The sequence below is a fragment of the Centroberyx gerrardi genome, chromosome 3, assembly GCF_048128805.1.
Source record: "Centroberyx gerrardi isolate f3 chromosome 3, fCenGer3.hap1.cur.20231027, whole genome shotgun sequence".
Lineage (NCBI taxonomy): Eukaryota > Metazoa > Chordata > Actinopteri > Beryciformes > Berycidae > Centroberyx > Centroberyx gerrardi.
Genome location: NC_135999.1, coordinates 11371534 through 11398505, shown reverse-complemented (window position 1 = coordinate 11398505; position 26972 = coordinate 11371534). Strand labels below are relative to the sequence as shown.

Sequence of the window (26972 nt, the reverse complement as noted above, 5' to 3'; positions counted from 1 at the left end):
TGGGCAAATGTGAAGAGGCTGCATGGCTTTGCAGTTGGTTTTCACTTCAAAGTAAAATTATCACAGAGAGTAAACTGTAATATTCTGTAGGAATGTAATAGGAATATCAAAGTGAAGCCATAGGGGATAAAAAATAGGGGTCACTATAAACTCACCATTGAGTACCACAGGCACACTATAAGTTCCTATATGCATATTATAGGGATTCTATAGTGATAATTCGTTATGGGGGAGCCAATTTCATACCATGGGACCCAATCCTAAAGCTGATCTATAAAGGTCCATTGCATGCGTGGAGTCGCCTGGAAAGAATTTCTCATTCTGCAGCTGATAGGTCGTTCGGCTACACCAGCCCTGCTTGCGCATGGATTGGCCCACTGGTGTTTTTTCCCCAGCTTCTCATTGGCTTTTTGGTAATGATAGTTTCCTGTCATCACTTGCCCATGTAGTTTTCAATGAATATTGTATGTGGCTTCTAGCTTTGGTGCTGATCATCTGAATCAGCTGGATGCGGGCAGGGAGGAAGGCACACTGGATGAGCACAGCAGATGATGGAATTTCTCCCAGACACCGCAGTTGCTCGACTAGGATTATCCCCCTGTGAAATGAGATAGAGAAAGTCACAGAGATTACAACACTAAGATGTTTTGCGCAAAATTGAAAGAACTGAAAATATCCGGAGAGTGTCCGTTCTCCAGCAGCGCCAAACATAATGAGCCCCGAGACTTTGAGGAGCGCTCAAGTGACGCCGCGGATATATTGCCTATTTCTAAGGACGTGCATGGAAAAATAGGTGAGGATCTACCTCGACAGAAAATAAGCAGAGCCAAAGTTAACCTTCATACACTTGGGGAGAGCATCCGAAAATTGGCATGCCCCGAGGTGAGTTTGAAAATCACATTTATTATTCAGCCTTTATTAGATATGCTGTTTTAAATACTTAAATAATAGAACTATGTTTGACCAAGATTGCATGAAAAACTCAGTGCATCTTGACTCTGCAAGGGTTTGTCAGTCTCGCCTGCCTTAGTGTTAGCCTTCACACACAGTGCTGGACGTCGTTCCTCTTCGTCCACTTGAGATAAAATCCGATGAATCTTTAATCTAATCTATTTATCCTGTTTCCTTATTTTATTAATAATGACAATAATGGAAATGGTTGTTTAGGTATTTTCTTGCTAGTAGCATGGCCTTTAACTTGCTGGACACTTTGTCATACAGTTTCAAAGACTGCATACTGCCCTCCAACGAATGATGAGACTATCAATACATACCAGGGATGATGAAAGGTGAGATTTATTTTAATGCTGCTACTACTACTACTACATCAACAACACTAGCCTGTTAGTGGTACTCGCACTACTACTACTACAATTAGGCCTACTAGTCTACTACTACTACTACTACTTCTACCACAATTACTACTACTACTAGTAGTAGTACTAATACAACTATTACTACAAATAACATGATGATATAGATGCAACCATTTACTACCTGGAGATAAATCCCTTACAAATCTGCTAATAACTACTGCTACTACTATAACTACAATTAGGCCCACTACTACTACTACAACTACTACTACTACTTCTGCTACTACTATGAAAAATGATAATAACAATAACAATGTTATTGATGTGATACAGTCTCAAATATAGAATTTAGCTATGGATACCTGAAGATAAATCCCACACAAATCTTCTGAAAATAACAATGACTATAGTGTGAAATGATAACATTTTATGCTTTGGCAGTGTAAAACGTGCATGATTTTTTCAGGAATTTCAATGATTCCATTGGCCACTGATTAATAGAAAATATGCTTAAGGTTATGTGTATGACTGCGATATTTGTTGTCTTTCCAGTCCAACAATGTGCTGTACAGACTATCAAGGTTGTGTTGATAAACCAGAGCATTTACTGGAGATAATGAACACGTACTCAATCAAAACAGGTAATGTTGAGTTGCAAGACAAGTTGCATATTACAAAATATTTCATTGTCATTTTAAGAAATTGATCATGTGCCCCCCACCCCTTCACCTCTTTCCCTCCATGTGTCCACCAGCTATCAAAATGGATGCTTTGAAAGTCGCCCTCGGTGAGGAGCTCTTCAAAATGTGTTATGAGGAGGACGGACAAATTTTGCGGGTGGTGGGGGGAGCTCTTCACGACTTCCTCAACAGCTTCAATGTCTTGTTGAAACAGAGCAGCACGCTGCCCAACCCGGACAGAGCGGATTGTGTAAACGAACCCTCGGTGCTGTGCTTAGACAAGGATCCGGGTCTGCTTACTGTCTACTACTTCAACCCCCACCCGACCACTGAGCTCTTCTTCCCTGGAGTCATCAAAGCTGCTGCGCGGCTGCTGTATCACACCACTGTGGATGTGTTGATGGACCCCCGTGGTGCCAGGGACACCATCTTGCAGTCCAGCCCACAGCCCAGTCTTCTCTACACAGTAGTAGTAAAGGATGCTAAAAATCTAAGCCCCAGCCCCCTCCGGGCCACCTCAGCCGGGACCCTTCCTACCTCTCTGTTCTCCACCATCTTCCCTTTCCATTTGTTCCTGGACCAGGACTTGGTCTTGCTACAAATAGGACATGGGCTCAGGAAGAGATTGCCCAGGAAGGATGGACTGAGGCGGCCTGCTGCCTTCCAAGAACACTTCTCTATTGTCTCTCCCCAAATCAAATGCACCTTTCAAGGTATCCTGACCATGCTAAACACCCAGTTTATCATTCGGATCAAGCATGGAGTTTCCACCACAGATAACACAGGGAAGGTAGGTTCTGTATCTGTGAGATATAACCTGAAAACAGACATCAGTGACTAATGAGGTGTAAAAGGTCTTCCAAATGTTGACTTGATATTAAATCAGGTAAGACAGAGAAAAAAACAATAAAAATCTGGCTGTTTATAGGCGGTAGGGCTTATTAGTGGCATACCCCGCCTGAGGTAGAGATCAACATTATACCCCCAGAGGAGATTAGAAGCAAATGTCAAACCGCTTTATCCATCAAAGGCACAACGATGCTCATGCTATTTATGTAAGGGTGCACAGGATTGGTCACCATGATGAGAAAAAAGTATCAGTGAATGAACACGGTGATTGTATAATGAATATTGACATTCAATCAAAAATGCCTCCAGTGATAATTCTGATAATGATTTACTCGTCACCCAGTGGTAGCTGTACCTTTAGCAGCAACAGAGTCCAGATAAAACAGGTAAAATGATTCAGTTTCCTATTTATGAACATCAAGAGCTCATAAAATATCTCAATTTTTGACATGTGGGTCTCATGTCATTCTTTCCTTTTACTTGGTGCCAGATCTAAAGGGGTCATTTTGCATCTTTGTATTAATTTATTAGATGTCGTTAATTGCAGGAGATTAAATGGATTACTCAGGTACTTAACATCTTGTTTAGCATGAACAAGATTGTGGAACCTTAACAGAAGTGTTCCATTTAAGTATTTTCTAATATTCAAAATGCTACTGCTTTCCATGGCCCATTTTTACCCAGCTGCTATTGTTATGTTAAACACACTATGATGCAAAATGAAATTTTGCTTTTCTTTGTCTTACTTCAATTGAAAGTTTTCATTGTATTTATGTGTTGAGTGAGTTCCATGACTCTTTGTGCATTTGCAACTTTGCTAAAAGCGAGCTATATAACTTAAAAAATGCATTGGTGCCAATGAAAAGTAACCATTCTTTTCTTATTTCCTGAAGAGTTTTGCAGTGGGAAAATTGTACTGAAAGATAATATGAGAATCTTGTCCCAGGATGTTGACTGGACATTAAATCCAATGAATCCACTGTCAAAAACAAAGCTATTGAGCATGTCTATAAGGACAGGTAGCCCCTAATGTATGTGTATGATTATATCAATTTGTTTACAACTCTCCTAACTTCACTAAGTCCAACAGAATTTTACCTTATCTTTAGTTCTCATCAACTGATTTGTCCTTTCAGCTGATGGACCTGAAAGGTCAGATGATCTACGTTCCTGAGTCCAATGCCATCTTGTTCTTGGGCTCTCCATGTGTGGACAAGCTGGAGGAGCTAACCGGCCGCGGCCTCTACCTGTCAGACATCCCCGTTCATAATGCGTTGCGTGACGTCGTCCTGGTCGGTGAGCAGGCCAAAGCCCAGGACGGTCTGAAGAAGCGTCTGGGGAAGGCCAAGGCCGCCTTGGAGCACGCTCATCAAGCACTGGAGGAGGAGAAGAAGAAGACGGTGGACCTCCTCTTCACCATCTTCCCCGGCACTGTGGCTCAGCAGCTGTGGCAGGGCCAGACGGTCCAGGCCAAGAAGTTTGACCATGTGACGATGCTGTTCTCTGACCTTGTGGGCTTCACGGCTGTGTGCTCACGCTGCACCCCAATGCAGGTGGTCACCATGCTGAACGAGCTGTACACCAGGTTTGACCACCAGTGTGGAGAGCTTGATGTTTATAAGGTAGGTTCATGGAATTCAAGGGCCTACAGTTATTTGAGCTTTGGTTTTAAAGCCATTGGCTGAAGCAAATGTTGAATTTAACAGCTTTTTTTTTTTTTTAGCTAAAGCAACAGTCCAGCATTTTTAATGGAAATTAATCTTTTTGCCACTTTCAGATCTTCAAAGTTCAAATTAGTCAGTTTTCTTCATATTCTTACAAAAAATGCAAATGTAAACAAACCATGTATTTAAATGTCATATTTAGGTGTACTGACAGTCTGTTATCAGGCTCATATTATATCCAACAATAAGAGAATAAAAATGTTTTCATTTTAATAAATTAAGCAATGTCAATAGTTGAACAATCTTGGAATCAGAAGTTGAACTATTGTACTTTTTTATGGCAGTGAGTGACATCATTAGTGCAATACTAAGTTAGATGTAACAGTTCAGGATTTTTTTATTTACAATTTGAGAGAAGCTGCCAATATCTTCTGGACATTTTGCCTACTTGAACAACATTTCCTTGTGATATATTCATTTTGGATTACAGAAAAATGATTGACAATCATGTCTTAGCAAATCCTTTGAAAAACCTGTAGCTCACTTAAACACACCAAAACTTTCACTTTTAATTAATGATTGTAGCTTCTAATGTGGCTAACATCATTAAAGTTTTGTCTTTATCCAGGCCAAGTTCTGTGCTCATAGAGAAGGAGTATATTTGCAAAGCTGTCCATGAAGTGTTTTGTATAAAAAAGTATAAAACTACAGCAGCTGACCGATTCAAAAATAGAAATGCATTCTTTCGCAGGAGAAGGATGAGTAATTCAGTGTATAGTAGGCTACATAAGGTACTAGCATAAGGCATATAAGGTCAAATGATTTACAGCAAGTTCTCACACAGATTTCAAATAGTGAACAAAATAACAGAATCTTGCTTTACATGTGTTTCAGGAACCAGCTACCACACTCTCTGCCAACTGCTCCTAATCTACAGGGAGGTTGGCTAATGTAATCAGAGTGTCATGGAAGCATAACACAGAGAGCAGCATGTTTGACAAATATCTCGTAAAACACTAGGAAGTCAGAGGTTCCTTCGGGACCCTGTTTCCACTCCACATATGTGCCTAAAAATAGTTTCGCTTTGTCTCTGCCACATATCTGTTGAGTGCTCTCCTGTCTGGATTTACATGCGAGAAGAAAAAAAACATCAAGCACATTTTGGACTTTTTAATTTGTTCAAGATGGCCAGGGGTCAAGTACTATTATAATCTTTTAGTTTTATTATTCCTCGCTTTTCGCTCTCTCATTTCTACTGCAGTCTGAAAAACAGGTGAACAGATTGGTCTTAGTCATAGTGTTCACAAGGACTTTTGGCATAGCAAATTTTTAATAAAATGACACATCCTAGGTAAACTAAACTTTGTGCTTTGAACACATTGAGGGAGCTGCCACAGACATGCTTCTGAAAATCTTTTTTAGTGCTTCAGTTGCCAACACAGAAATAATTTTCACAATCCTCCGCTCTGTTTAGGTGGAGACCATCGGTGATGCTTATTGTGTAGCCGGTGGCTTGCACAAGGAGAGCGACACTCACGCTGTCCAAATTGCACTCATGGCCTTAAAGATGATGGAGCTTTCAGATGAGGTCATGACGCCAACTGGGGAGCCAATACAGGTGAGGGTCAAGCATTACTTACTCAAACACTCATTATTCAACTTGATGAGATAATTAATTCCAAATGTATTGCACTATTTTTATATGAAGCGTTTCCATTCAAAACAAGATATCAACCATTTGAAAATAATTGATGCCAACTCTAACAAAATGGTTGTTGTAATGAAAGTAAAGTACATTATGTGTTACTATCAAAGTTATGAGTCGTCCTGAGACCTTTGCTTATAAAATAGTTTTTGATTGATAGTGTGATCTCTGTTTTTGAAATATTGATTGTCCACAATTTTTTTCCAAACTGGATATATGTCTTGGAATGAAACCCATTACATGTATAGAAAACTTACTGTAATAACATCAACCATTGAATACATAAAGAAAAGCATGTGTCTATGTTGTGGTTGAGCATGTTAATTATGCAAATATCTTAGCTAAATCAACCAAATTGAAAGCTAAACACAAGAAATTGTAAATATTTAGATCTGGTAACTGATTTTTCTTGCACCACAGCAAACGTCAAATATACAATGTCTAAATCTCACAGCGTAACTACGAAAAACTTTCAAAAGAAACTTGCTCAGGCACTCACTCAGTGCAGAGAAGACAACAGACAACACAAATGACAGAAAGCAGTTACATAACGCAGATATGGACAATGATATATGGTTAAAAAGAATAAATCACAGTGGAAAGCAAGGCTGTCCTATTTGAATTCCACTTGCTTCAATACATACAATGGATGAGAAAAACAAGAACAATAGAAGCCTGATTCATGTTGAATGTTGCATCTTTTTGGTTTAAACCCACTTGTTTTCCAGATGCGTATCGGCCTCCACACTGGTTCGGTGCTTGCTGGTGTAGTCGGTGTAAAGATGCCACGCTACTGCCTCTTTGGCAACAATGTCACGCTGGCAAACAAGTTTGAATCTTGTAGCCAACCTAGAAAAATCAACATCAGCCCTACAACCCACAGGTGAAGTAACACTCCATACATTATCTAGCCCATGCCCCTATAACCAAGAGAGTGCTGTTACTAAACAATGCTAGTATAATATACAGTATGTGTGTAGTATGTATGCTAGTGCAGGATGCTATTGCACTTTTCTTATTATTATCACAAACAGAACAGCATCTTAAACTGACTCTTCACTCTCCTTTCAAAACATTTTATATGATTGAAGCTCTTACAAACAAGGAAATGCTAAAATATACAGTGGTCAGATTCAAATGATCTAATACATGATGTTACCATTTGTTTCCAAGAGCAAATTGTTCCACAGAGAAAAAACATACTGTGCATGTTTGTTCTACACAGGAAACCTAAGTTTTAACATAGCACTGTGTTTCCTCTTGTGTCAAATAAGTTCCCATATTTTTTTTTTTTTTTAGATTCATGCTTTATTTGTGTGCTCTTTGTCCCAGATTGCTGAAAGATTGGCCAGAGTTTGTCTTCATTCCCAGGACCAGACAGGAGCTTCCGGCCAACTTCCCCACAGATATCCCTGGTGTTTGTTACTTTTTGGAGGCTTTTGATAGTCGCTCCTTCAACACGACAAATGACTCTGAAACGAAGTGAAGTGGCTACAGCGCCGCTAACGTCATGCCTGAGAAAACATAAACCTATCTCGTGAAATACAGTGCAAACACCTTGTATATTTTGGTTTGGATTGTCTAGACATTGAAGATGTTGGTCTAACAATCAAACTCTGACAGCTGCTTACATTTAGAGAGACGTCAGTTTGTTGTCAACAATTGGAGTCTCGTCCCTGTACAATGAACCATGTGAACAGTTTTAGTAGAGGAGAGAATCACCAGTCACATTTACTTCATTTTCCTTCCAGAATGTGTCTTCTATCTCTTGAAATAGATGAATTATGGAAAAGTTTTCTTTGCTGAGTTACAATACAGAGCATGTCAATGAGAGAGACAGTTTTTGAGACAGTTTAATGAATTTGATCATTTAAGAGGAATAAAATCAATGGAACATGCATATAAAGTGGTCAAAAAGAGCATAAGCAAGTCATTTAAAGCAAGTCAGTTGTCATTGTCTTTGATTTGCAGCTCTGTAATGAAATTTGCATAATATATGTAGATATGATATGGCAATGCTTTGGATGTTGATCCTGAAACAGTATTATGTTGTTAAACCGTATGGCTCTTTTTATCAGATTGTGTCATACAAAAAAAATATCTGACAGGTCCATTCACATCTCCCAAGAATAATGTATACTGGTCTGATGTTATGAAAGGAGAAGTCATAGAATTTCATCACAAATCATTTGGAAAAGCTGAAGAAAATGATCTGGTTTCTTATAGATTTAGGGAGATTTCGGTCTCATCCAGGATTCCCTCCTCCCCTCTTAGTGAATTGAAGTGACGGAGATTCAGGTGCCTTATGGGAACTATAGGCAGGATCAGAGACTTTAGTTTTCAAACGTAAGTGAGCTTTTTGTTGCTACCTTTATCTTTTTTAATCATTTTCCTTGGGAATTCTCAATATGAACTTACGTGCCATAATAATCTCTTCCTCAGCAAGCAGGTTTAAATGTTATGTTGATTTTGGGGTGATTGCTCCTTTAAGGCTGTGTGGTTCCAACACAATATATATTTTGAATAACATGTAACTTAAACTGACATATATTAGGTCTAAAGCATTCCAAGAACCCATTTTCCTAATATAAGTCATCTATTTTTACTTTTTCACTAAACACTTATTTATACTATATTTATTACATCGGTTTCATAGCACTCCTTTGGCATACAGTGAGAATAAGACACAAAAAGAGTACAATGAATGTTCTACTATCACTCATAATGATTTACTTTTATCATTAAAAACATTATTTGTAATGTAATCAGAGCGCAATAAATATTGATATTAACCGACTTGTATCCAAGTTACTGTCTCTTCTAGGATTGTTTCTAGGATGTCCACACATAAAAATGATTTGCAGCATTGACTTTTATTGTTGTTTTATTGTTATTGACACCAATAAAAAAAATGAGAATTTTATTATTGTGGGTATGGTATTGTAATTGCATCAGTGACTTTTTAGAAAAATGACTGCATGTCTCATATATTTTTAGGTTGCAGTATTTTTTGGTTGAATTGGCAGATAGAATTAGTTGTAAAGTATACAAACATAAAGTATAAAACATTTTGTTAAGCAGTAGAAACTAAATGTTGCTGGCTGATGAGACCTCAGGTTGATCAACATCAGTGGGACAACCCCGGGCAGCAGACGCTTCGTTTTCATTGGTCAGAAGTGACGTGCGCATGATCTCCTGCATCCACTATTGGACAGACTCACCGTCAATTCCTGGCTGAGGAAAAAAGGGAATGGACGCGCAGAGACTCAGCATCTGTACCAAACGATGAAGGTTGTGTAAGACACTACTGTATTCTCTTCAAAATAAGGAATAAGAACAGCCGTCATCATGGTATGTACATCAGCATCTTACATTATGTTCAGATGTTTTTATCCTAGGATGTTCGCTCCGTGGCGCAGAGTGTTTGCGTTTGACATTTCCTGTTCAGGGACCACTATTTGGCTGTTATACAACAATTTCCATGATTGTAGAGTAGTGTTTGTATTTACTGGTGAACAAAATCTACATGCGAATAGCCTATATGCATTTTATTGACTAGTCTTTTGAACATAGAATCGTGCGTATCAAAGCGCGCATGCACCTACAGGCTGCTGGCATGTTTCATTATATTTTGTCCATTTGTGTGAAATAATATTCCTCTGTTGCCCGTGTTTTTTTTCCATGATTTTCCAGTATGGTTTTGTGAATCACGCCTTGGAGCTCCTCGTTTTGAGAAATTATGGCCCAGAAGTGTGGGAAGACATCAAGTGAGTTTCTGGATCTGTTTACTATTCGTCCTTATTAGTATCACAGGCGCTTCTCTGACCAACCACAACCCAACACAACAAGGCTACAGGACAGGCCCTCTGCCAAACTTTCACTCCAATCTGTTTAAATGTGTTGCCAACAGGGGTAGACTCTGCTTGAAATGATCAACCGTGATGCTTTTAATGCAGAATTACACTGAAATTCAGATGATACATTTGAACAATGGCACTTGTGAAATATGTAATTGCAATAATCCATAATATGAAGATACCCAAACAATTTTACGTTGTATTTGCTGTATATTCCATAGTTGATAGAATTTATGCCATTTAGGTATTGCCATTTAGTACATTTATGCCATTTATGACAGCAAATATTTGTTTACTGGTGTTTTTTCACTGTATCTATATATATATATGTAGTTTGCCATCTACAGAGAGAGAATGTGCCACAGCAGATCAGTCTTCATAGAATAAATGTTTTTTTCTTATGTAACCAGATAGATTTTGCTCAGCTATACAGCGCATAGGATGAATGCAGTGCCATGTAGTCTTCATGATGAAACACTGGGCTGGTTTTCAATGATTTTCAGCATGCTGAAATATTTGGCTCAGTCCAAGTTTATTTTTCATCTGTAGTCTGAACTGCCCTAGACTTGACCCAACCTAAAAAAAAACCTACAGAGCAGCAGCTGCCTTGTGTAAATGTTTTGAATGTGGTCATTTCTTACCCTCCAGAAACACTGGCGCTCCACAGTATCTTAATGTTATCTCTGCAAATGTAACTCATCATTATTTAATACGCAATTTATCAGGCTTGGTCCACTTTCAGATTTTGATGTGCTGAGTAATTTAAAAATGAAGTCCTTATTTTCTTTGTAAAGCTTGCACGATTTGGTATGTTTACTCAGCTGTGCCGGTTCTGATAAAATGGTCAGTCCTACAAATCAGTTTTGTTTTCTCTGTTCAGCAGAGTAATCAGACCTCATTTGGCTTTCTAACAGGCTGCTTATTGGTTTGTCAAATGTATGAATAGCCAAGGTGCACTCTAAGCAGAGAATTGCAAAATTATATGCTGATTTACTAAGAGAACTGTAGTAAATTTAAAGTATGTGTAACTATTTAATCATGTAGGAACCACACAACCAGTCCAAGACAAGGAACAGGATTTTACCTTTTTGAATTATTATTTTCAACACATTAAGTTACTTCACGGAGACCTTTTGTTTGTTATTGTGGTAATTTAGGCAATATAGATTGGGACAACTCAGCAATAAGCCACACATAAGACACAAGGTTGTTACTGTTATTGTTAATCAATTGTTTCAGGTCAGCAAATATTCCTATGTGACTAAAGCAGCAATACCTAGTCAACTCCTTGAGCGTGGTTGCCCAGCCAAGTTGCCCAAAAAGTTGTGTATCACTGCTTGAGGATTCAGTGTTCTGCTTAATAACAGCTTCACATTGTTTCAGGAGGGAGGCCCAGCTTGACGTCGGGGGTCAGTTCCTTGTTAGAATCATTTATGACGATGCCAAAACATACGATCTTGTTGCTGCTGCAAGTAAAGTTCTCAGTAAGTGTCCTCATCCTGTTTTTGATAGAATTGGAATTGTATTTTGTCCTTCTTCACTTGGAGCGACAGTGTAATCACATCCTTATACAAACAGTAAAATTCCATGCAATAGTGTTACACAATACAAATGATGTTGTGTAAAACAAGTAAAACTGTTGTCGTTAGTTGAGTTATTTATTGTTTGATGAGTAAAGCATATATCCTTTCTGTATTTCAGAGATCAATGCAGGAGACATTTTGCAGATGTTTGGAAAGATGTTTTTTGAATTTTGCCAAGAGTCGGGATATGACACCATCTTGCGAGTTTTAGGATCTAATGTCCGTGAATTCCTGCAGGTAAAATTGCTTTGTTTAATGAATAGTCTACTGTTCTACTATTTCATTATATAACTTAAAATGCCTCAGCGTGGTGTCACTGAGTGTAAATTTAGGGTGGGAATGCTGTAATTGAATATTTTTTTCCTCATCTTTGATCTGAATTTCAGAATTTGGACGCTCTCCACGACCACCTGGGCACCATCTATCCCGGGATGAGGGCTCCTTCATTCCGCTGCACCGATGCAGAGAAGGGGAACAATCTGATCCTTCACTACTACTCAGAGAGGGAAGGCCTCCAAGACATTGTGATCGGCATCATTAAGACCGTTGCCCAACAAATCCACGGAACAGAGATCGAGATGAAGGTCTGGCTGCATCTACAACTCACCTCATTCAGTTTTTTATGGTTTACGTTGCTCTGCTGATGAATGCAGATGACTTAACGTTCTTTCCAATTCCCTTTGAAATACTGTACAATGTTCGATGAAGCTTTTTAAGTCGCTATGATGCCGGGATCAAAGGTGTGTCAGAAGGTGTGTGCGTGTGTGAAATAATTGGAGAGATCATAACATGAGAAAACATCAAGATGATACATCAGATCTGTTCTGTTAGGTCCAAAATACCCAGTTGGGAACAGTGCAGAGCGGAGTGGAGAGTTGAAGTAAGATTTTTGGCTAATGTCTGTGACTCAGGAGATATTTTTAGATCTGGGTTATAGTCTGAAGCTTGGGGATGTCAGGAGTCTTTCAGGAACAATTTTTGGAATACTTTTATTGTAACTTTGTCGACATGTGCCTGATTTTAATTTGCCATTGACTGTACATCTTTATTAGATCGTTCATCCCCATCTTTTCAAAGTGAGATCCATTCTTTTTACCTTGGCAGTTATGCTCATCTAGCTCAACCAGACTAATCCGATTTTGCCAGCTGGACACCATCAACTATTTATCATTGGTATTATTATTTGAATGCTAATGTGAAACCCTCAAATCAGAGCTTGTAATCTCTATCAGTAATTGTGGCATGTGATTCAGCCAAGATGTCTACATTCGCTGGAGAAGCCGAGTCTCCCCCTCATTTTCTAGGCAAGCGACATTTTGCTATCAAACCTAATCACATTGCAGAGACAGGATAATGTTCTTTGTGTAATGAAACACACAGAAAATGACAGACGCTCCAAATGTGACACCCAATTTCTGGAAATGTTAGCCACGGTTGCCACAGCAACAGTGTGCAGAGACAGCAGCTTGACGTCAGTGTGCCTTATGCCCATAAACCCATCGAACAATATCATTGCAACATGCACTGTCTTAACTCTGTAATACTACCTGTATAAATAATAGACTCAAGATTGATTACAGTCCTAGATGTAAACAATTCTTCTTCTTATCCATAATTTCTGAAAAGCACATTAAAGTGTAACATTGGGAGGGTTAAATGTTTTATTAAGCACTTACTCTCATCACTGTAATCTGTCACAAAATACCAAAATATAACTTTATTTTACCCAGTTTTCATCTTTAACAATAAGATTAATATTTAATCAATTCGATAACTTCATCCCATGCAGGTGATCCAGCAGAAAAGCGAGGAGTGCGACCACATCAAGTTCCTGATAGAGGAGAAGGACTCGGAGGAAGAGGCTTTCTACGAGGACCTGGACGGTTTTGAGGAGAACGGCACTCAGGAGACGCGGATCAGCCCTTACACGTTCTGCAAGGCGTTCCCGTTCCACCTCATGTTCGACAAGGATCTGATGCTCACACAGTGTGGAAACGCCATTTATCGAGTGCTGCCCCAGGTGTGGATTTAGATCCAATATCGGCTAAGTTTGTCCAGTCAGAACAGTATTTCATCATGTCAGCACTCGATTACATTTATTCATGCAGCAGAATCTGTATCTGGCTCAAATTGAGCAGGTGGCTACGCTATAAAGGTCGCCCAGGATGCTGCAATAAGGGAAATACTAAAGTACAATTTCGAATCTAATCGCATGTAATTGAACTGTGCATATTTGGGTTTTGTTCCCCAGCTCCAGCCTGGCACCTGTAACCTCCCTTCAGTTTTTTCCTTGGTTCGTCCTCACATCGACTTCAGTTTTCATGGCATCCTCTCGCACATCAACACCGTCTTCGTCCTACGAAGCAAGGTAGATATATATAACTTATAACTGTGTTTTTGTCACCAATTCTACAGTATCGTTGGCTGATCATGTCACTGTCTTCCTTATACTAGCAAACTAAACTGCTCTGAGAAGGGAAAAAACACTAAAACAGAAAACAAAAACTGCTAAAAAAGATCAAAACATGGACTGATTGTATGGGATGGAATGTGTTTATAGACTTGTGTATTAATATTGATCAGCTCACTGATTTTGTTAGTAGCTGCATTACATTTTGACAGGATATGGTTTTCTCAGAGACTGTTTGCGGAGGATGGAATGGTTTACATGAACAGAAAGCTGTGGGTCATAAAATCTTTCAAGGCCCTTCTGCATTAGAGACATAGGTATTTACACAAAGGAGATTAGGTTCATATTTTACATAATGCTTATTTGCTATTTTCTATTTATAAGAGTAAGCAGTGCAAGGGTCAGAATATCCTGACAACATGTAACAAAACATTTCTGTGACCTTAGCATGATCATGCAAGATAGACAAGTTCTAAGAAAAGAAATAAAAAAAATAAATGAGAAAGGAGAGAGTAGAGAGGTGGAAAGGATTTGCAAAGATTTCAGTGATAAATCAAACCAGAACTCGGGAGGGCAAAGCAGGAATATAAAAGAAGTTTGATAGTTGCTCATAAATAATTTGGGCTTTTAAATTTAGATCTAAGGGCAAAAAAAGCATAGGAGAGTTGAACTTCTGTACTTGTACTCTGGCAGAGCCTTTTTGTTTAGACTCCTAGAATCCAAACTTTTCCTCTGCAAAGGGGCGACGATAATTGGGAAAGATAATGAGGATGCGACATGCAAGAAAAGAATATGCAGTTTTAATAATAAAGAGTGAACTGATATCCACTTTTGTAGCATGATTACAGAAGGACAAACTATAAAAGATTCACTCTCCAGTGTTTATAAGTGTGATGTAATCCTGACAGGAAGGCCTGCTGAATGTGGAGACTGTGGAGAACGAGGACGAGCTGACGGGGGTGGAGATCAGCTGTCTGAGGCTGAAGGGACAGATGATTTACTTGCCAGAGGCTGAGAACATCCTTTTCCTCTGCTCACCCAGGTAGGCTCACGGCTCCATCTGCCCCGACAGAATCAATCACTGTGTTCATATGCAACACTCAGATCTTACTGCAACTACTGGATGGAAATACTCATGCAGTGACAATCTCAGTACTGGCATCAGAAAAAAATTTTCTCACTATTTGCAACACCTTCACCGTGTTTTGAGTTGTTTATGTTTACACCTACTATGTTTGTTGACATCCAGCCTTTATACCTGTTTCTGCAGTATCTGATTAGATTACAAAGGACCTACAGAAATACCTGAAATACAGTCTGTTCAATCAACAATCACAGTATGCAAGATCGCATGAAAAGAGGAATTTTAGCAGAACTTTCCTCTGCTATGCATGTAAACGTCGTAATTGAAGTATTCTCATAATCAAAGTAAAGGGCAATGTTCAGATTATTCTGTCCATGTAAACATAGTTAGTGATTTCAGTTTATGACTGGAATGAGCCTATGGGGGAGGGAATAAGTGATGTGTGTGCAGCAGTGTATAACTGCTGTATGCAAAATTACATGAAAATATGAATGTCAACATGATAACCTTTTTCTCCTGTGCTTGTTCAGAATCAGAATAAGGGCAATAAGATTATTTATTGCATGTAATTACACAATCATTAAATCAATCACTCCAACTAGCTATCCCAATATATTTTTCTTAAAGCCGTTCATAAATAAATAATATATTACACAGAAAGAAAGAAACCTGCCAGCAGGTAATTTGAAGCAGAAATTGCATTGGTTCTTCTGCTGCTGCCTCCATTAGCCTCTGTGGCCCTTGCAAAACCAATCAGACATCGTGGTGAAGTGTTGGCTGCAGGGGAGAAGGGTTCAAGAGATCTTGTCGTCTGCGAACTGTCTCTGACCTTTTCAGAGGACCAGATCAGTGTTGTCACCAAAGGTTTCTGTGTGACTGGGAATAACACGGACTGAAGCAGCGTGTGTGTTCACCTGGCCTGAAAGGCTTCAGACTGTTAGACTGAACCCAACAAGATTTCAGCACCGGTGGTCCATACTTTGTGTTTTGTTTACAGTTTTTTACGATTGCTAGCAACCTTTTATCAGTTCTGTAGTCACATTTTCATAACTCTTAACACAGTTAGCACAACATCGGTCTGTTGCGGGCCATACCATTAACACATTTCTTGTTCCTTTGACACAAAATGCATTCAGTGAACACATTTTAAAAACTCTTGAATTTCTTTTACACACAAGCTCACCCAAGACCGAAACTATGGATTTTTACTGCCAAATTTACAAATGCTTTCACACTGTATGTCAGAACAGATAACCTCATGTTCTAAACCTAACTTATAGGCTAAAATTGAAGTGAACAGCAGTTCACATTGTATATTGAAACACAAATATATGTCCTATATTTTTTTATTGCTATTACGTAAGAAACAGCTGATTGAAGTTATGCAAATAGACCAATCACAGCTGAACACTGCCAGGGGTGGATAAGGCACGCCAAAAGATACTTCCCATGGTGCATAGCCAGAGAAAATATAAGGAGTGATGTGGACGAGAACATGTGGCCAAATGCAGAAGACCGGGTAGATTAGAAAAGGACTGTGTATTTTTATTTTTTTTTCTTCTGTGCCTTTCTCTTTTTGTATATTTTATTTTTACACAACTGTAACCAGCAGCTATATTGCAGATTTTTGTTGATCTCTTGAAGTAATTTCCTATTGCAAATACTGTAAAGCCTTTACTGCAGCAATTCTGTCACTTATTCCTTTTTCATATACTGTACATTCTATAAAGTAAAGATGAGTCATTCACTTTTGATATAGAATGTTTGCAAAAAAGAAGATAAAAATGCGTACATTTACTACACTCAACAAAAGAAAAATGTAGAGTGACTTCAAAAGAAACTGCAGTGCGAAGAACAATTGACTATCAATATACTGTCTATTGTATAAGGGTAGAACTGACATATGTAAAGTAATGTAATACCATCTACTGTTAGTATTTTGTATGTCATTGTGCTATGATTGACTAAATGTTCCTGTTGGAAGAAAACATGTGCTAGAGTTTTGAAAGAATTATTTGATTTTGAGACATGTTTGCAGTGTTTTGGTAGAGTTAGTGTATTTTGACAAAGTATTCTTGCATTTAGAAAATTAGTGTTGGTGTTTAGTTTACAATATGTGATTTTGACCATAAAATTAACCGTTTTGCCAACTGTGTGTTGTAGGTGAGTTGGTGTGTGAAGAGTTTAGCAAAAGTATTATAAGTATTGAAAAACGCTTGCTAGCGATCGTAAAAAACTGTAATTTATGTTGGTGCCAAATAAACTGTGAGCGAGATCTTGAAACAAATCTCTACTGCGCTTCCTACCCACAGACTGAAAACATTGTCACAGTTACAAATCACACATTCCCAGGTGTTTTTTTTTTAAAAACAATAACACTCTTGTTAGCAGCATTAACTAATGAGAGTTAATTATCTCACTGTTTTTCCTGATTTTCTTCTTTCTATTTCTGTCTGTTTTTCTGTGCTCCACTTTGTGTGGCTTAGCGTTATGAACCTGGATGATCTGACGCGAAGAGGGCTGTACCTGAGCGACATCCCGCTGCATGACGCCACGCGGGACCTGGTGCTGCTGGGTGAGCAGTTCCGCGAGGAGTACAAGCTGACCCAGGAGCTGGAGATCTTGACCGATCGTCTGCAGCACACGCTCCGCGCCCTGGAGGACGAGAAGAAGAAGACAGACAGGTTTGACCATTTTTCTAGGTTTTCTGAATTGGCCATCAGTGTAGCCTACAAACCAAGCATGTGCTGTAGCTTTAGCATATACAGTAGGCAATGAGAGGCTCTCCCCACCCAGTGATCTTGGCATTATAATCACATATTAATGTAGAAGATGTACCATCAGTAGAGTTTCAAACCAAATCCTGAAAACTGGCTATGTGTCTGTTTGACCCGAGCTCAATGATGCAAGAATATGTTGTAAATAACCATCCAGACTATGGCATAATTTGTGCTATTGCTAGTATGCATGGTATGTCAAAAATAAGAGTCTTCTAAACATTAACTTAGCTTTTCACTCACACCCAAATATAGCAATGTTTACAAGATTTTTTCCCTCCACTAGGCCTAAGCTATCTCAAACGACTCAATTAATTATGTAATACAGTTATTACTGTGTGTAATTACATACCTACGTGAACAGAGCCTATTAATTGTCGGTTATAAGTCAACCATGAACTTGCGATGATAAATGCAACATAACACTGCTATTCTTTGGTTGTTGAAAAAGTCAATGGCAAAGAGTGAATAGTTTTTCTATTAGGCAGAGTAAAAAGAAGACTCCTGAAGCATTCCCTTTTAAGGATGGATTTGAGACAAAAAAAAATGTTGGAGATGCATAGGATAGCCACTAGCAGGTCTCAGACCCATGCAGTTGTGTTCAGGCTACAGGACGGCAGGACCACCTAGGGTCAGAATCTATTGTTACACCCAAGCAGATATTTGCCTGAGCTACTTTTAAGTCCTTGTTATGGTGAAGACACTAGTAATTTGGCACAGCAGTGGGAGACAGCTGGCGAGGAACATGGAGGTGGAACACGCTCTTTATTAAGAGCGCTGTAGCGGCCCTATCTTCTCATAGGAAAAGACTTTCGCTCTGCTGTTGGATTGCATTATTATTCCTCTAGTCGTTCTCCAGTCTGAGAGTGCCTCAGGAGATGACTCGGGCTCAGAGCGTTGATTAGAATTCAGGGCTCCTCTCTAAATATTTAAGGGCACTGCTGCACTGTGATTGCTTTTCAGAGGGTTTCAACAGTATGGTTTCTGATAATGAAAACACATGAATATGTATATTCACCTCCATGCTGTATTTGTTGCTGTTTGAGCGGGCGTCTGTGTGCCTCACTGACACTTGGAGAAAAACACGCAGGTGTGTATTTCAGTAAATACACCAGAGGGTCAGTGGAATTTGTACGCCCTGTTATGTGAATAGTAAAAGATATTCCAGATAAATCAATTATCGTATTTGCTGGGTAAATACATTTGCATGCGCATGTCTGTGTTATCTGTATGTATCAGGTCCCCTCCTCTGATTCTGATGCATCATTTAAGGCTTTTTGCTTTTGACAGGCAGCCATGATCTACCCTGTTACCATAGAAACACCGCCCATCCCCATCTCAGAACAGCTTGCATAAAGAATTTACCAAAAGGCGGTGGGTGAGCAAGTAAAACGCTGATCCAAAGGATGGACTTTGGGCAGCCTCAGCCCATTGCTGCTGCTGCATGAGTTTGCCGTCACTTCACTTTCTCTCAAAATACACGTGTTCGTCTCTCTGCTTCCTTTTAGACTGCTCTACTCCGTTCTGCCCCCGTCCGTTGCCAACGAGCTGCGACACAAGCGGCCAGTCCCGGCAAAGCGCTACGACAACGTGACCATCCTCTTTAGTGGCATTGTGGGATTCAATGCCTTCTGCAGCAAGCACGCCTCGGCTGAGGGAGCCATCAAGATAGTCAACCTGCTCAATGATGTTTACACACGATTTGACATCTTGACAGACTCTCGGAAGAACCCTTATGTATACAAGGTTGGAGGCAATATGTTACCATGACAGTATATTATGTATTTGTGTACATTTCTCTATGTGTTGGAATATAAAGGAAGGAATGTATACAACAAGATAGGGATGATGAGGAAATTGTACGCCAGACTCTTATCTTTAGTGACCTAAACTAAGGAATTTGAGTGTCTTTAACTTCTGTGTTCTCTACTGGTTCTGCAGCTCAAATCCTCCAGTTGAGACACACTGCCTCAACTCTCTGCTGAATAGTATTATGCAATTTAAGCACATACAAGTCAGTAAGGGAGCATTTACATCAATTGACTTGAGTTTTTCTCCATAAGAAAAGTAGTACTACGTTCCAAACAACTTGTAGTTTTACAGAGGGACTCCACCATTTTATAGGCTTCATGCAGCAGATTTACACTCTAGGCTTTCAGACAAGAATGCACTTTAAGAAGTCAAACAGACCTCGCCACTTCCAAGGGATGGGTTTCAGGCACTGGGTCACCAAAAGAAGTAATATTTACTCTACAAGCCCAATGACTAGGTGGTCCCGGGTTTTTAGCGGGCCTCTGAGAGGCCCTGAATGTCTTAAAGCTGACGTAAGTGTTTAAGTGTTTGTCTCAGGGTGTTTCAATTTATTTCTGGCTGTGGAGTGAGTCAGAAAACTGCCATTGTTACACAATGGGATCAGGTGGGATTTTACATGAGTGTGATAGAATGACAAAGTGTTCTTCTTCATGCAGGTGGAGACAGTGGGTGATAAGTACATGACAGTGAGCGGCCTCCCGGAGCCGTGCACACACCACGCCCAGTCAATCTGCCACCTCGCTCTTGATATGATGGAGATTGCCGGACAGGTCAAAGTGGATGATGAACCAGTGCAGGTGTGAGGCGCTAGATGGTTCTTAGGCTTCAGAAAAAAAATGTTTTCTGTATTTCTTGGCAATGGATTCATCAAAATGCTATATGATAATGTGTTAAACTTTTATTATATGTCACATATTACATTGTGGTGTCATTTGTAAGCTTGAGAAGTTGTACACCACCTACTGCTGTATGATTACCAACACAAAGAATGTGTTTTTTTCCTTTTTTTTTTTTTTTTTGGTTTTAGCGAGAAACAAGAAAAAGATAGAAAGAAAGAAAACACGACAACACAGTACATGTAATTCAACAACATACAGGCCAAAATGATGTCTTTATGTTTAGACATTTTTTGATGTATGATTTCAGAAGGATAATTATCTTAAATATGTCTGTGGACAACTGGACATATTTCCATGCTGACGTAACACGCAGCAATAAGTTGGATGTAAAACAGCAGACTTTTGTTTAACTGACCGTTTGAGTGTGTTATTGTATCAATGACTGTTGAGACTTAACTTTGGAAAATCATGTCTGGTTAACAAAAGTCTGTTTATGAGGGAACATGGCATTGGCTGAAGAGGAGTCCAGTTTGGCAGCAGAAACAAACTCAAATCATCTTACCACCCTGTGGTTAAAAATAGATTCCCATTACACTTGTCCCAGGCACTCAGAGCTTGTTCATGCTCTGAAGACAACAAGCGCTGAAGTGCCTTGTACCTACAAGGGAAAATGTAAATATTAGTCTATACATTCTGCAAAATGCTATAGAGTATTTTTGGAAGTGTTAGATCATGGCAAACCTAACACACTGCATCCATTTTTGTCCATGTACTGATTTCTGGCAAAGTTAACCTTACAGCCGCCCACCAAAATGTTCTAAACCTTTTCATTAGATAGCTGTAGGAAGACTAAAGGCAACATTCAGCTGGATAGCTTCTGACAAATCATGCCTCGTTTTTTTTTTTTTATCCCTGGGTCTGTGGAGCCCAAATGGTCTTTCATTTAACTTTGACACAGACTGACTCAAATGTTAGGATGTGTCTTTTCAAACTCATGCACAAACATGCATTTACTGTAGGCAGATCGTTTTGAAATGGATGAACTGTAGATCATGTGCTGCTTCAAGTAATTCACTTATAGCTTGTCAAAATACAAAGAGCCTTTTCCATTAGTTTTCCCACCAATTATCAGTACAGAACCGACATGTTTCCTTATAATTGATTATGAGTGCTGTGGATGTCAGTTCTATGATAACATCATTTCAGCTTTGTTTGCCAGTATTGAACAAGAGCTAGGTAATATCTTTACTTTGGCATATTTATTTGCTGTGGGTTAAATGACAACCGACACACAATGGAATGACAATGGAGTGCATTTATTACAGTCAGTTATCATGATCAGCCTTCTCCTCTCTCTCCAGATTACTATTGGGATCCACACAGGAGAAGTGGTGACTGGGGTGATTGGCCAGCGGATGCCCAGATATTGCCTTTTTGGAAATACAGTCAACCTCACAAGTCGCACGGAAACTACCGGTGAAAAGGGGAAAATAAACGTCTCAGAATATACTTACCGGTAAGAAGACCCGCCGTTTGGTTGTTTTTGTAAAACTATTGTGATGTTACCGCTGGCAGTTGGGTGACAAGGTGGGTTTGAGGAAACTTGGTAAATGGTTATCAAGAGTAGAAATAATGTGTTTGTATAAAGTTAAAGTTGGAATCCATTGGAAACATCAACCAGTATATGAGACAGAGACAAAGTTTCACTGTGCCAAAGACTCAAAATATATAATATACCGTAATAAGATACAAAATCCCATGAAACTGTACAGATTGAGTCATTTTGTGATGGTGTTGAAATTGTATTCCAGGTGTGTGCAGTCTGCTGAGAATGCAGACCCTCAGTTTCATTTGGAGTATCGGGGGCCGGTCACCATGAAAGGAAAGAAGGAGCCAATGAAGGTGTGGTTTCTGTCGAGGAAAACCACAGACGCAGAGTCCAACACAGCTAAGGCTTCAGCTTAACGATTTCTAATGTAACACTAGAAGACGTAACACCACCGGTGTCATCAGACACTATTAATGGAAGCTTCAGCATGGTGCTGCGTTCAGCGAATATCTACATAAATTCTGATGAAAGAATGAGATAGATCAGGCCAAATGAAACTAGAAGAGATTATCTATCCACAGACTCATAGATATTTTTAATATGATGAAGCAAAGTTAGTTACAAGTGAATTTGAAGTTGAGTGTCCCAGTGCTTTTGCTTATTTTTGTCTGACCATGCTTTCTCTTTGCTTCCAGATGCGCCATATTTTTAGTGTATACACTAAGTGTAGTGATTCGAAAGTAGTTGAAGTTGATGATATACAATACACTCATTTGATACAATTTTTTGGGTATTGAAGCTTTTAAGTGAAAGGAGATGTTATAGCTGTCTTGAAGAATCCTTTTTTGACAAAATATATTATATATATATACATTTTTTCCAGTCATCTTAAAGGTTTTTTTTTGTTGTCATTTTTGCCATTTATTCCTACTTACTCATGCCAAAAAAGCAGAGAAATTGTAGTCTTCACTCTAAAACAACTATGTAGCATTAGATGAGTAAGTTCAAGCTTTGCGAGGAGTCGAATACGTTTTAACCGTTCTCATTCAAATTTGGCAGAATAAATAAATCTTGAACACATTTACGAGTGTGTCACCAGCTTCAGTCTTAAAATTTTGTAACAGGTTTGGGAAAACTCCACCCCGCTGTATAGATTGAAAGCCGAGTTAAATATCATGTTTGTGTGCGATATTTCATACCAGGCAGGTCTTCTGAAGGACCTGTTTTTGTTCACAGGATGTGAGAGTTATAATCTGTCTTACGCTGAAGATGCTACATTGGTATTCAGAGCATGAAAAGTTTGATTCAGCTGCACCAGAGCCAGTGCCCTTCTGCAAGCTCCCCTCAATGTTTGTGCAATGTGTCTATATTTGCCTCGCAAAACTGATTAGAAATGAGAATTTAGAAGCTATGTATATAGAAAATCAACCTTGAAACACCACTGATTATCAGTTGTTTGCCACAGAAACTTCTATGCCAGCTAGTTTGATGTGCTACAAGTGAAAGAGGTATTTTATGTTTGGTTAGTTTGTATTTTCTGAAAGTCACAAGGGTTTGTCCAGTGTAGAATAAGCACAGATATGTATTGATACAGTGTTGAAGCCATAAGTAGGCCTATTATATATATATATACTATATATACTATATACTATAGTATATATATATACCAATATACTGTATCTATCATCCCATGATTAAAGTGATCCTATAATTAGGAGTAAGCACTATACAGAAGCTTATAATTGCAGTTCTCTGCTTGTTGGCATTCACTTTATGTCTACATACATCACTTTGAATATTATTTCAGTAGTACTATTGATTATTGTTGAGATATTTTTAAAGATCTGCATATTTATTTGTTAACATGCTATTTAGTATTTATTCTTTTATTTTGTGAGAACTCTAGATTAAAATGTTATAGAGAGAGAAACAGAGCGTACATTGAAATAAAAAAAATCAAACAAAAAAACCAAAACCAAAAGTAAAACTACATTGTGGGTAAAACTACGTGCCTCCATAATATTATTTTGTCAACACTAAAATGTTCTGTGCTATATGTGTGTATGTATCATCTTTTTTCACCATGTGCTATTTAATTTAAAATTATTAGTACACACTGCATAATGTCCTTATGAGTAATCCCCCCCCCCATACACACACACACACACACACACACACACTCCCCACCACCCCATGTGAGTAATTGTAACAGGTGCATGTACGAGTGCATTTTTGTGAGTGTAAGAAATGATTGTTATATCTGAACACTATTTTTGTCGGGGGGTTAATAAATAAATAAAGATTGGCTACCAGAGCTCTTGATATCTGTTGGCTAATTATTGTTTCCTTTCTTTTTACCTTAAGATGGTCACAAATCAAATCAAATCAAAATGCTGTTAGGAGTTTACAGTGACGCATGGAAAAGTTTTTCATATCATGACCATAACTTCAGCCTCTATATCACATGCAGCCTATAGGACACTACGACCTTCTGCTTATGGAAGTGCTAATTCTCCAGACTAAACCAATAAAGTCTCAACCTTTCATTTCTGAAAGAAATTAATGAGAAAAATAATAATAATACTGTTTGACCTTTAATTTCACTGAAGGCAGTGTTAAAATACAATTCAGGGACATGAGTCTTGGGTGCTGAGAACATGGTTATTCTAGTAAAGTGCTCTATCTAGTGGCCAGACAGAGGATTACAATGCTGGAGATACAAGTCCCTGAATTTGACAGAGGATTCAAAAGACCATGAGACTCTACGGACACGCCTGCTGCTTTCATGATCACTTAAGGTATAAAGGTTAAATTTGCAATACAACAAAGTATAAGTATGTACACACACACGCACACACATATATACAGTATATATAGTACCAGAAAATGGTCCTTTCAGCTTGTAACACAGCAGAAACCTTTTTGATGCTATGAAGAACCCTTTTAGAATGCATGAAATGCTCCAGTCCAGCAGCATTAAATGATTTTTTTTAAGAGCAGTACAGCATTCATATTGTAATATGGCATCATAGAAAAAAAGAAAGAAAGAAACTTACTAGGTAAGTAAGGATAAGGATAATAAAAAATAGAAATGACTAAATAATAAAAATGATAACACCTAATTTGTCTAGTCACTATGCCCAAACAATTTGGTGCATAGGAACAAAACCTTATACTCCTAACATGTCATATTCTTTTATTGTACTCCAGCATAGGAACAAACTTCTATACCTATTCGCCCTATTCGCCCTCTTGGAACATCGAGCCTCTATGTTCCCTAAAGGGTCATATTTACAGGAATGACTCCTCTGTAAATACTGCAGACGGCTGGGACTTTCAGTACTTACTTGCTCTCACCCATGGCCACAAACAGATGTTTTAGCTCCAGGCCACAGAGAAACAGAACATTAGCCTAGGTGACAGTGGGAGCACAACTCAGGGCATCTGGACATTTATTCTGCTTCACCAGGTTTTGTTTTCACCTTGGGAACAACTAACAGACCAGTCCCAGATGAACTAAGAGGTCTGGCTGGCTCATATCCTAAGAGCGGGTCAGAGATGTGTTTTGGAGCTGAGCCATTGAATAGATAGGCTTTATAGACAAGCAGAAGAATTTCAAAATCAGCTCTATGGCACACTGGATGCCAATGCAGTGATCTAAGAACTTGTGTAATGTGTTCAGATTTCTTAGTCTTAGTTATTCTGGCCCCTTATTTCCGCTACATTTTTATGGCTCCTATCAGCACTGTTAGAGCTGATAGGAGCTACAACCAGGATATACCAAGTGGGATATAATTCTGTTAATGATTAGTTCCCACAGTGCTTAATCAAATATATCTCCTGCTCGCCCATTGATTACATCACTATGGCGAGAGCACGGCGAGGCCTTTTCCACGATAAGAGTAAGATTCATTGAGGTGCAAGTGAAGGTCAGGCAAAGGTTTCTGATGTCACATGCTAAGATGGGGAGCAGCTCAGTTAAGACTGACAGTTGTCATATTGTGTCATATTTGTTCATTCCTTAAGGTGAACATATTTAATCCCTTAATTGTTTGAAAGCATTTGTGCATGGGGTGGGCCTGGTAGTTTTGAATAGGAAGGCTCAGTGTCATTTGTTTCCACCTGCATTTTTTTAGTGCTTTTCTTCTCTGCCCACTGAGAAGCAATGCTCTGTCATCAGTCTTTTATGACACTGCAATTAGTTTGGAGTAAGTCAGTTGTATCTGGATCAGATCTGCATTAGCTGATTTCCACACCCAGTTCAAAAGCACAGGGACAACCTAAAAAAACTAACATCACTAACATCCACTAACATACTCATGCTATGTGTTTACCTTTAGATAGACCATAGTAGGCTAGACATCATGTTCAGTTCATTGCACTACACACACAACGACTGGCATGTACTTACTATGTCCACTTGTGTCCGTATAACATTAACTTTGAACTTCAAAGGAAGTTGTTTATGAGGTTGTGAATAGTAGGTATATAAAGGTCAAGGTATCATTATCACATTATCAGATATAGTAAATCACCATTGTATTAGTGCAGTGCAATTATGTCTGGCACAGTAATATCTTGTCTGAGTGACAAGCTAAACTGAGTTCACAAGACTAGATTGCTAGAGTGTTAAAATGAGGACTGTTTGTGTTGAACAGGTCATAGCATCCACTAGGTCAAATACAAAGTAGTTCTAAATGCGTATGATTACATATTTGCAGCGACACTTAGACAACACAAACCTCTATATGGTGGGTGATTGGCTGCATGAGGTACAGAGACAAGAACATCTAAACATTAAAGGAATAGTTCACCCAAAAATGAAAATTCTGTCATCATCTACTCAC

General features: G+C 38.8%; 2 protein-coding genes across 2 annotated transcripts; both read left to right on the top strand.

The window, feature by feature from the left end:
• Window positions 1-642: 642 nt before the first annotated feature.
• gucy1a1 (guanylate cyclase 1 soluble subunit alpha 1) lies at window positions 643-7101 on the top strand. The gene is made up of 5 exons (XM_071895698.2): window positions 643-886; window positions 2071-2759; window positions 3955-4467; window positions 5984-6127; window positions 6943-7101. The coding sequence occupies exons 1-5, from the start codon at window positions 643-645 to the stop codon at window positions 7099-7101; spliced, it is 1749 nt and encodes a 582-aa protein (XP_071751799.1).
• Window positions 7102-9452: 2351 nt separating this feature from the next.
• On the top strand, window positions 9453-22977 carry gucy1b1 (guanylate cyclase 1 soluble subunit beta 1). The gene is made up of 13 exons (XM_071895702.2): window positions 9453-9565; window positions 9908-9981; window positions 11455-11555; window positions 11773-11891; window positions 12041-12238; window positions 13444-13674; window positions 13906-14022; window positions 14973-15106; window positions 17635-17832; window positions 19434-19671; window positions 20394-20534; window positions 21938-22092; window positions 22388-22977. Exons 1-13 carry the CDS (start codon window positions 9563-9565, stop codon window positions 22539-22541), a joined length of 1863 nt encoding a protein of 620 aa, XP_071751803.1. The 5' UTR covers window positions 9453-9562; the 3' UTR covers window positions 22542-22977.
• Window positions 22978-26972: the final 3995 nt, after the last annotated feature.

Coding starts and splice junctions, on each gene's coding strand:
- gucy1a1 (XM_071895698.2), top strand. CDS start 643: ATGTTTTGCGCAAAATTGAAAGAACTGAAAATATCCGGAGAGTGTCCG. Junction 2,760..3,954: donor TCATTCGGATCAAGCATGGA/GTTTCCACCACA, acceptor CCTTATCTTTAG/TTCTCATCAACTGATTTGTC. Junction 6,128..6,942: donor CAACTGGGGAGCCAATACAG/GTGAGGGTCAAG, acceptor CTTGTTTTCCAG/ATGCGTATCGGCCTCCACAC.
- gucy1b1 (XM_071895702.2), top strand. Junction 14,023..14,972: donor TCTTCGTCCTACGAAGCAAG/GTAGATATATAT, acceptor TAATCCTGACAG/GAAGGCCTGCTGAATGTGGA. Junction 15,107..17,634: donor CTTTTCCTCTGCTCACCCAG/GTAGGCTCACGG, acceptor TGTGTGGCTTAG/CGTTATGAACCTGGATGATC.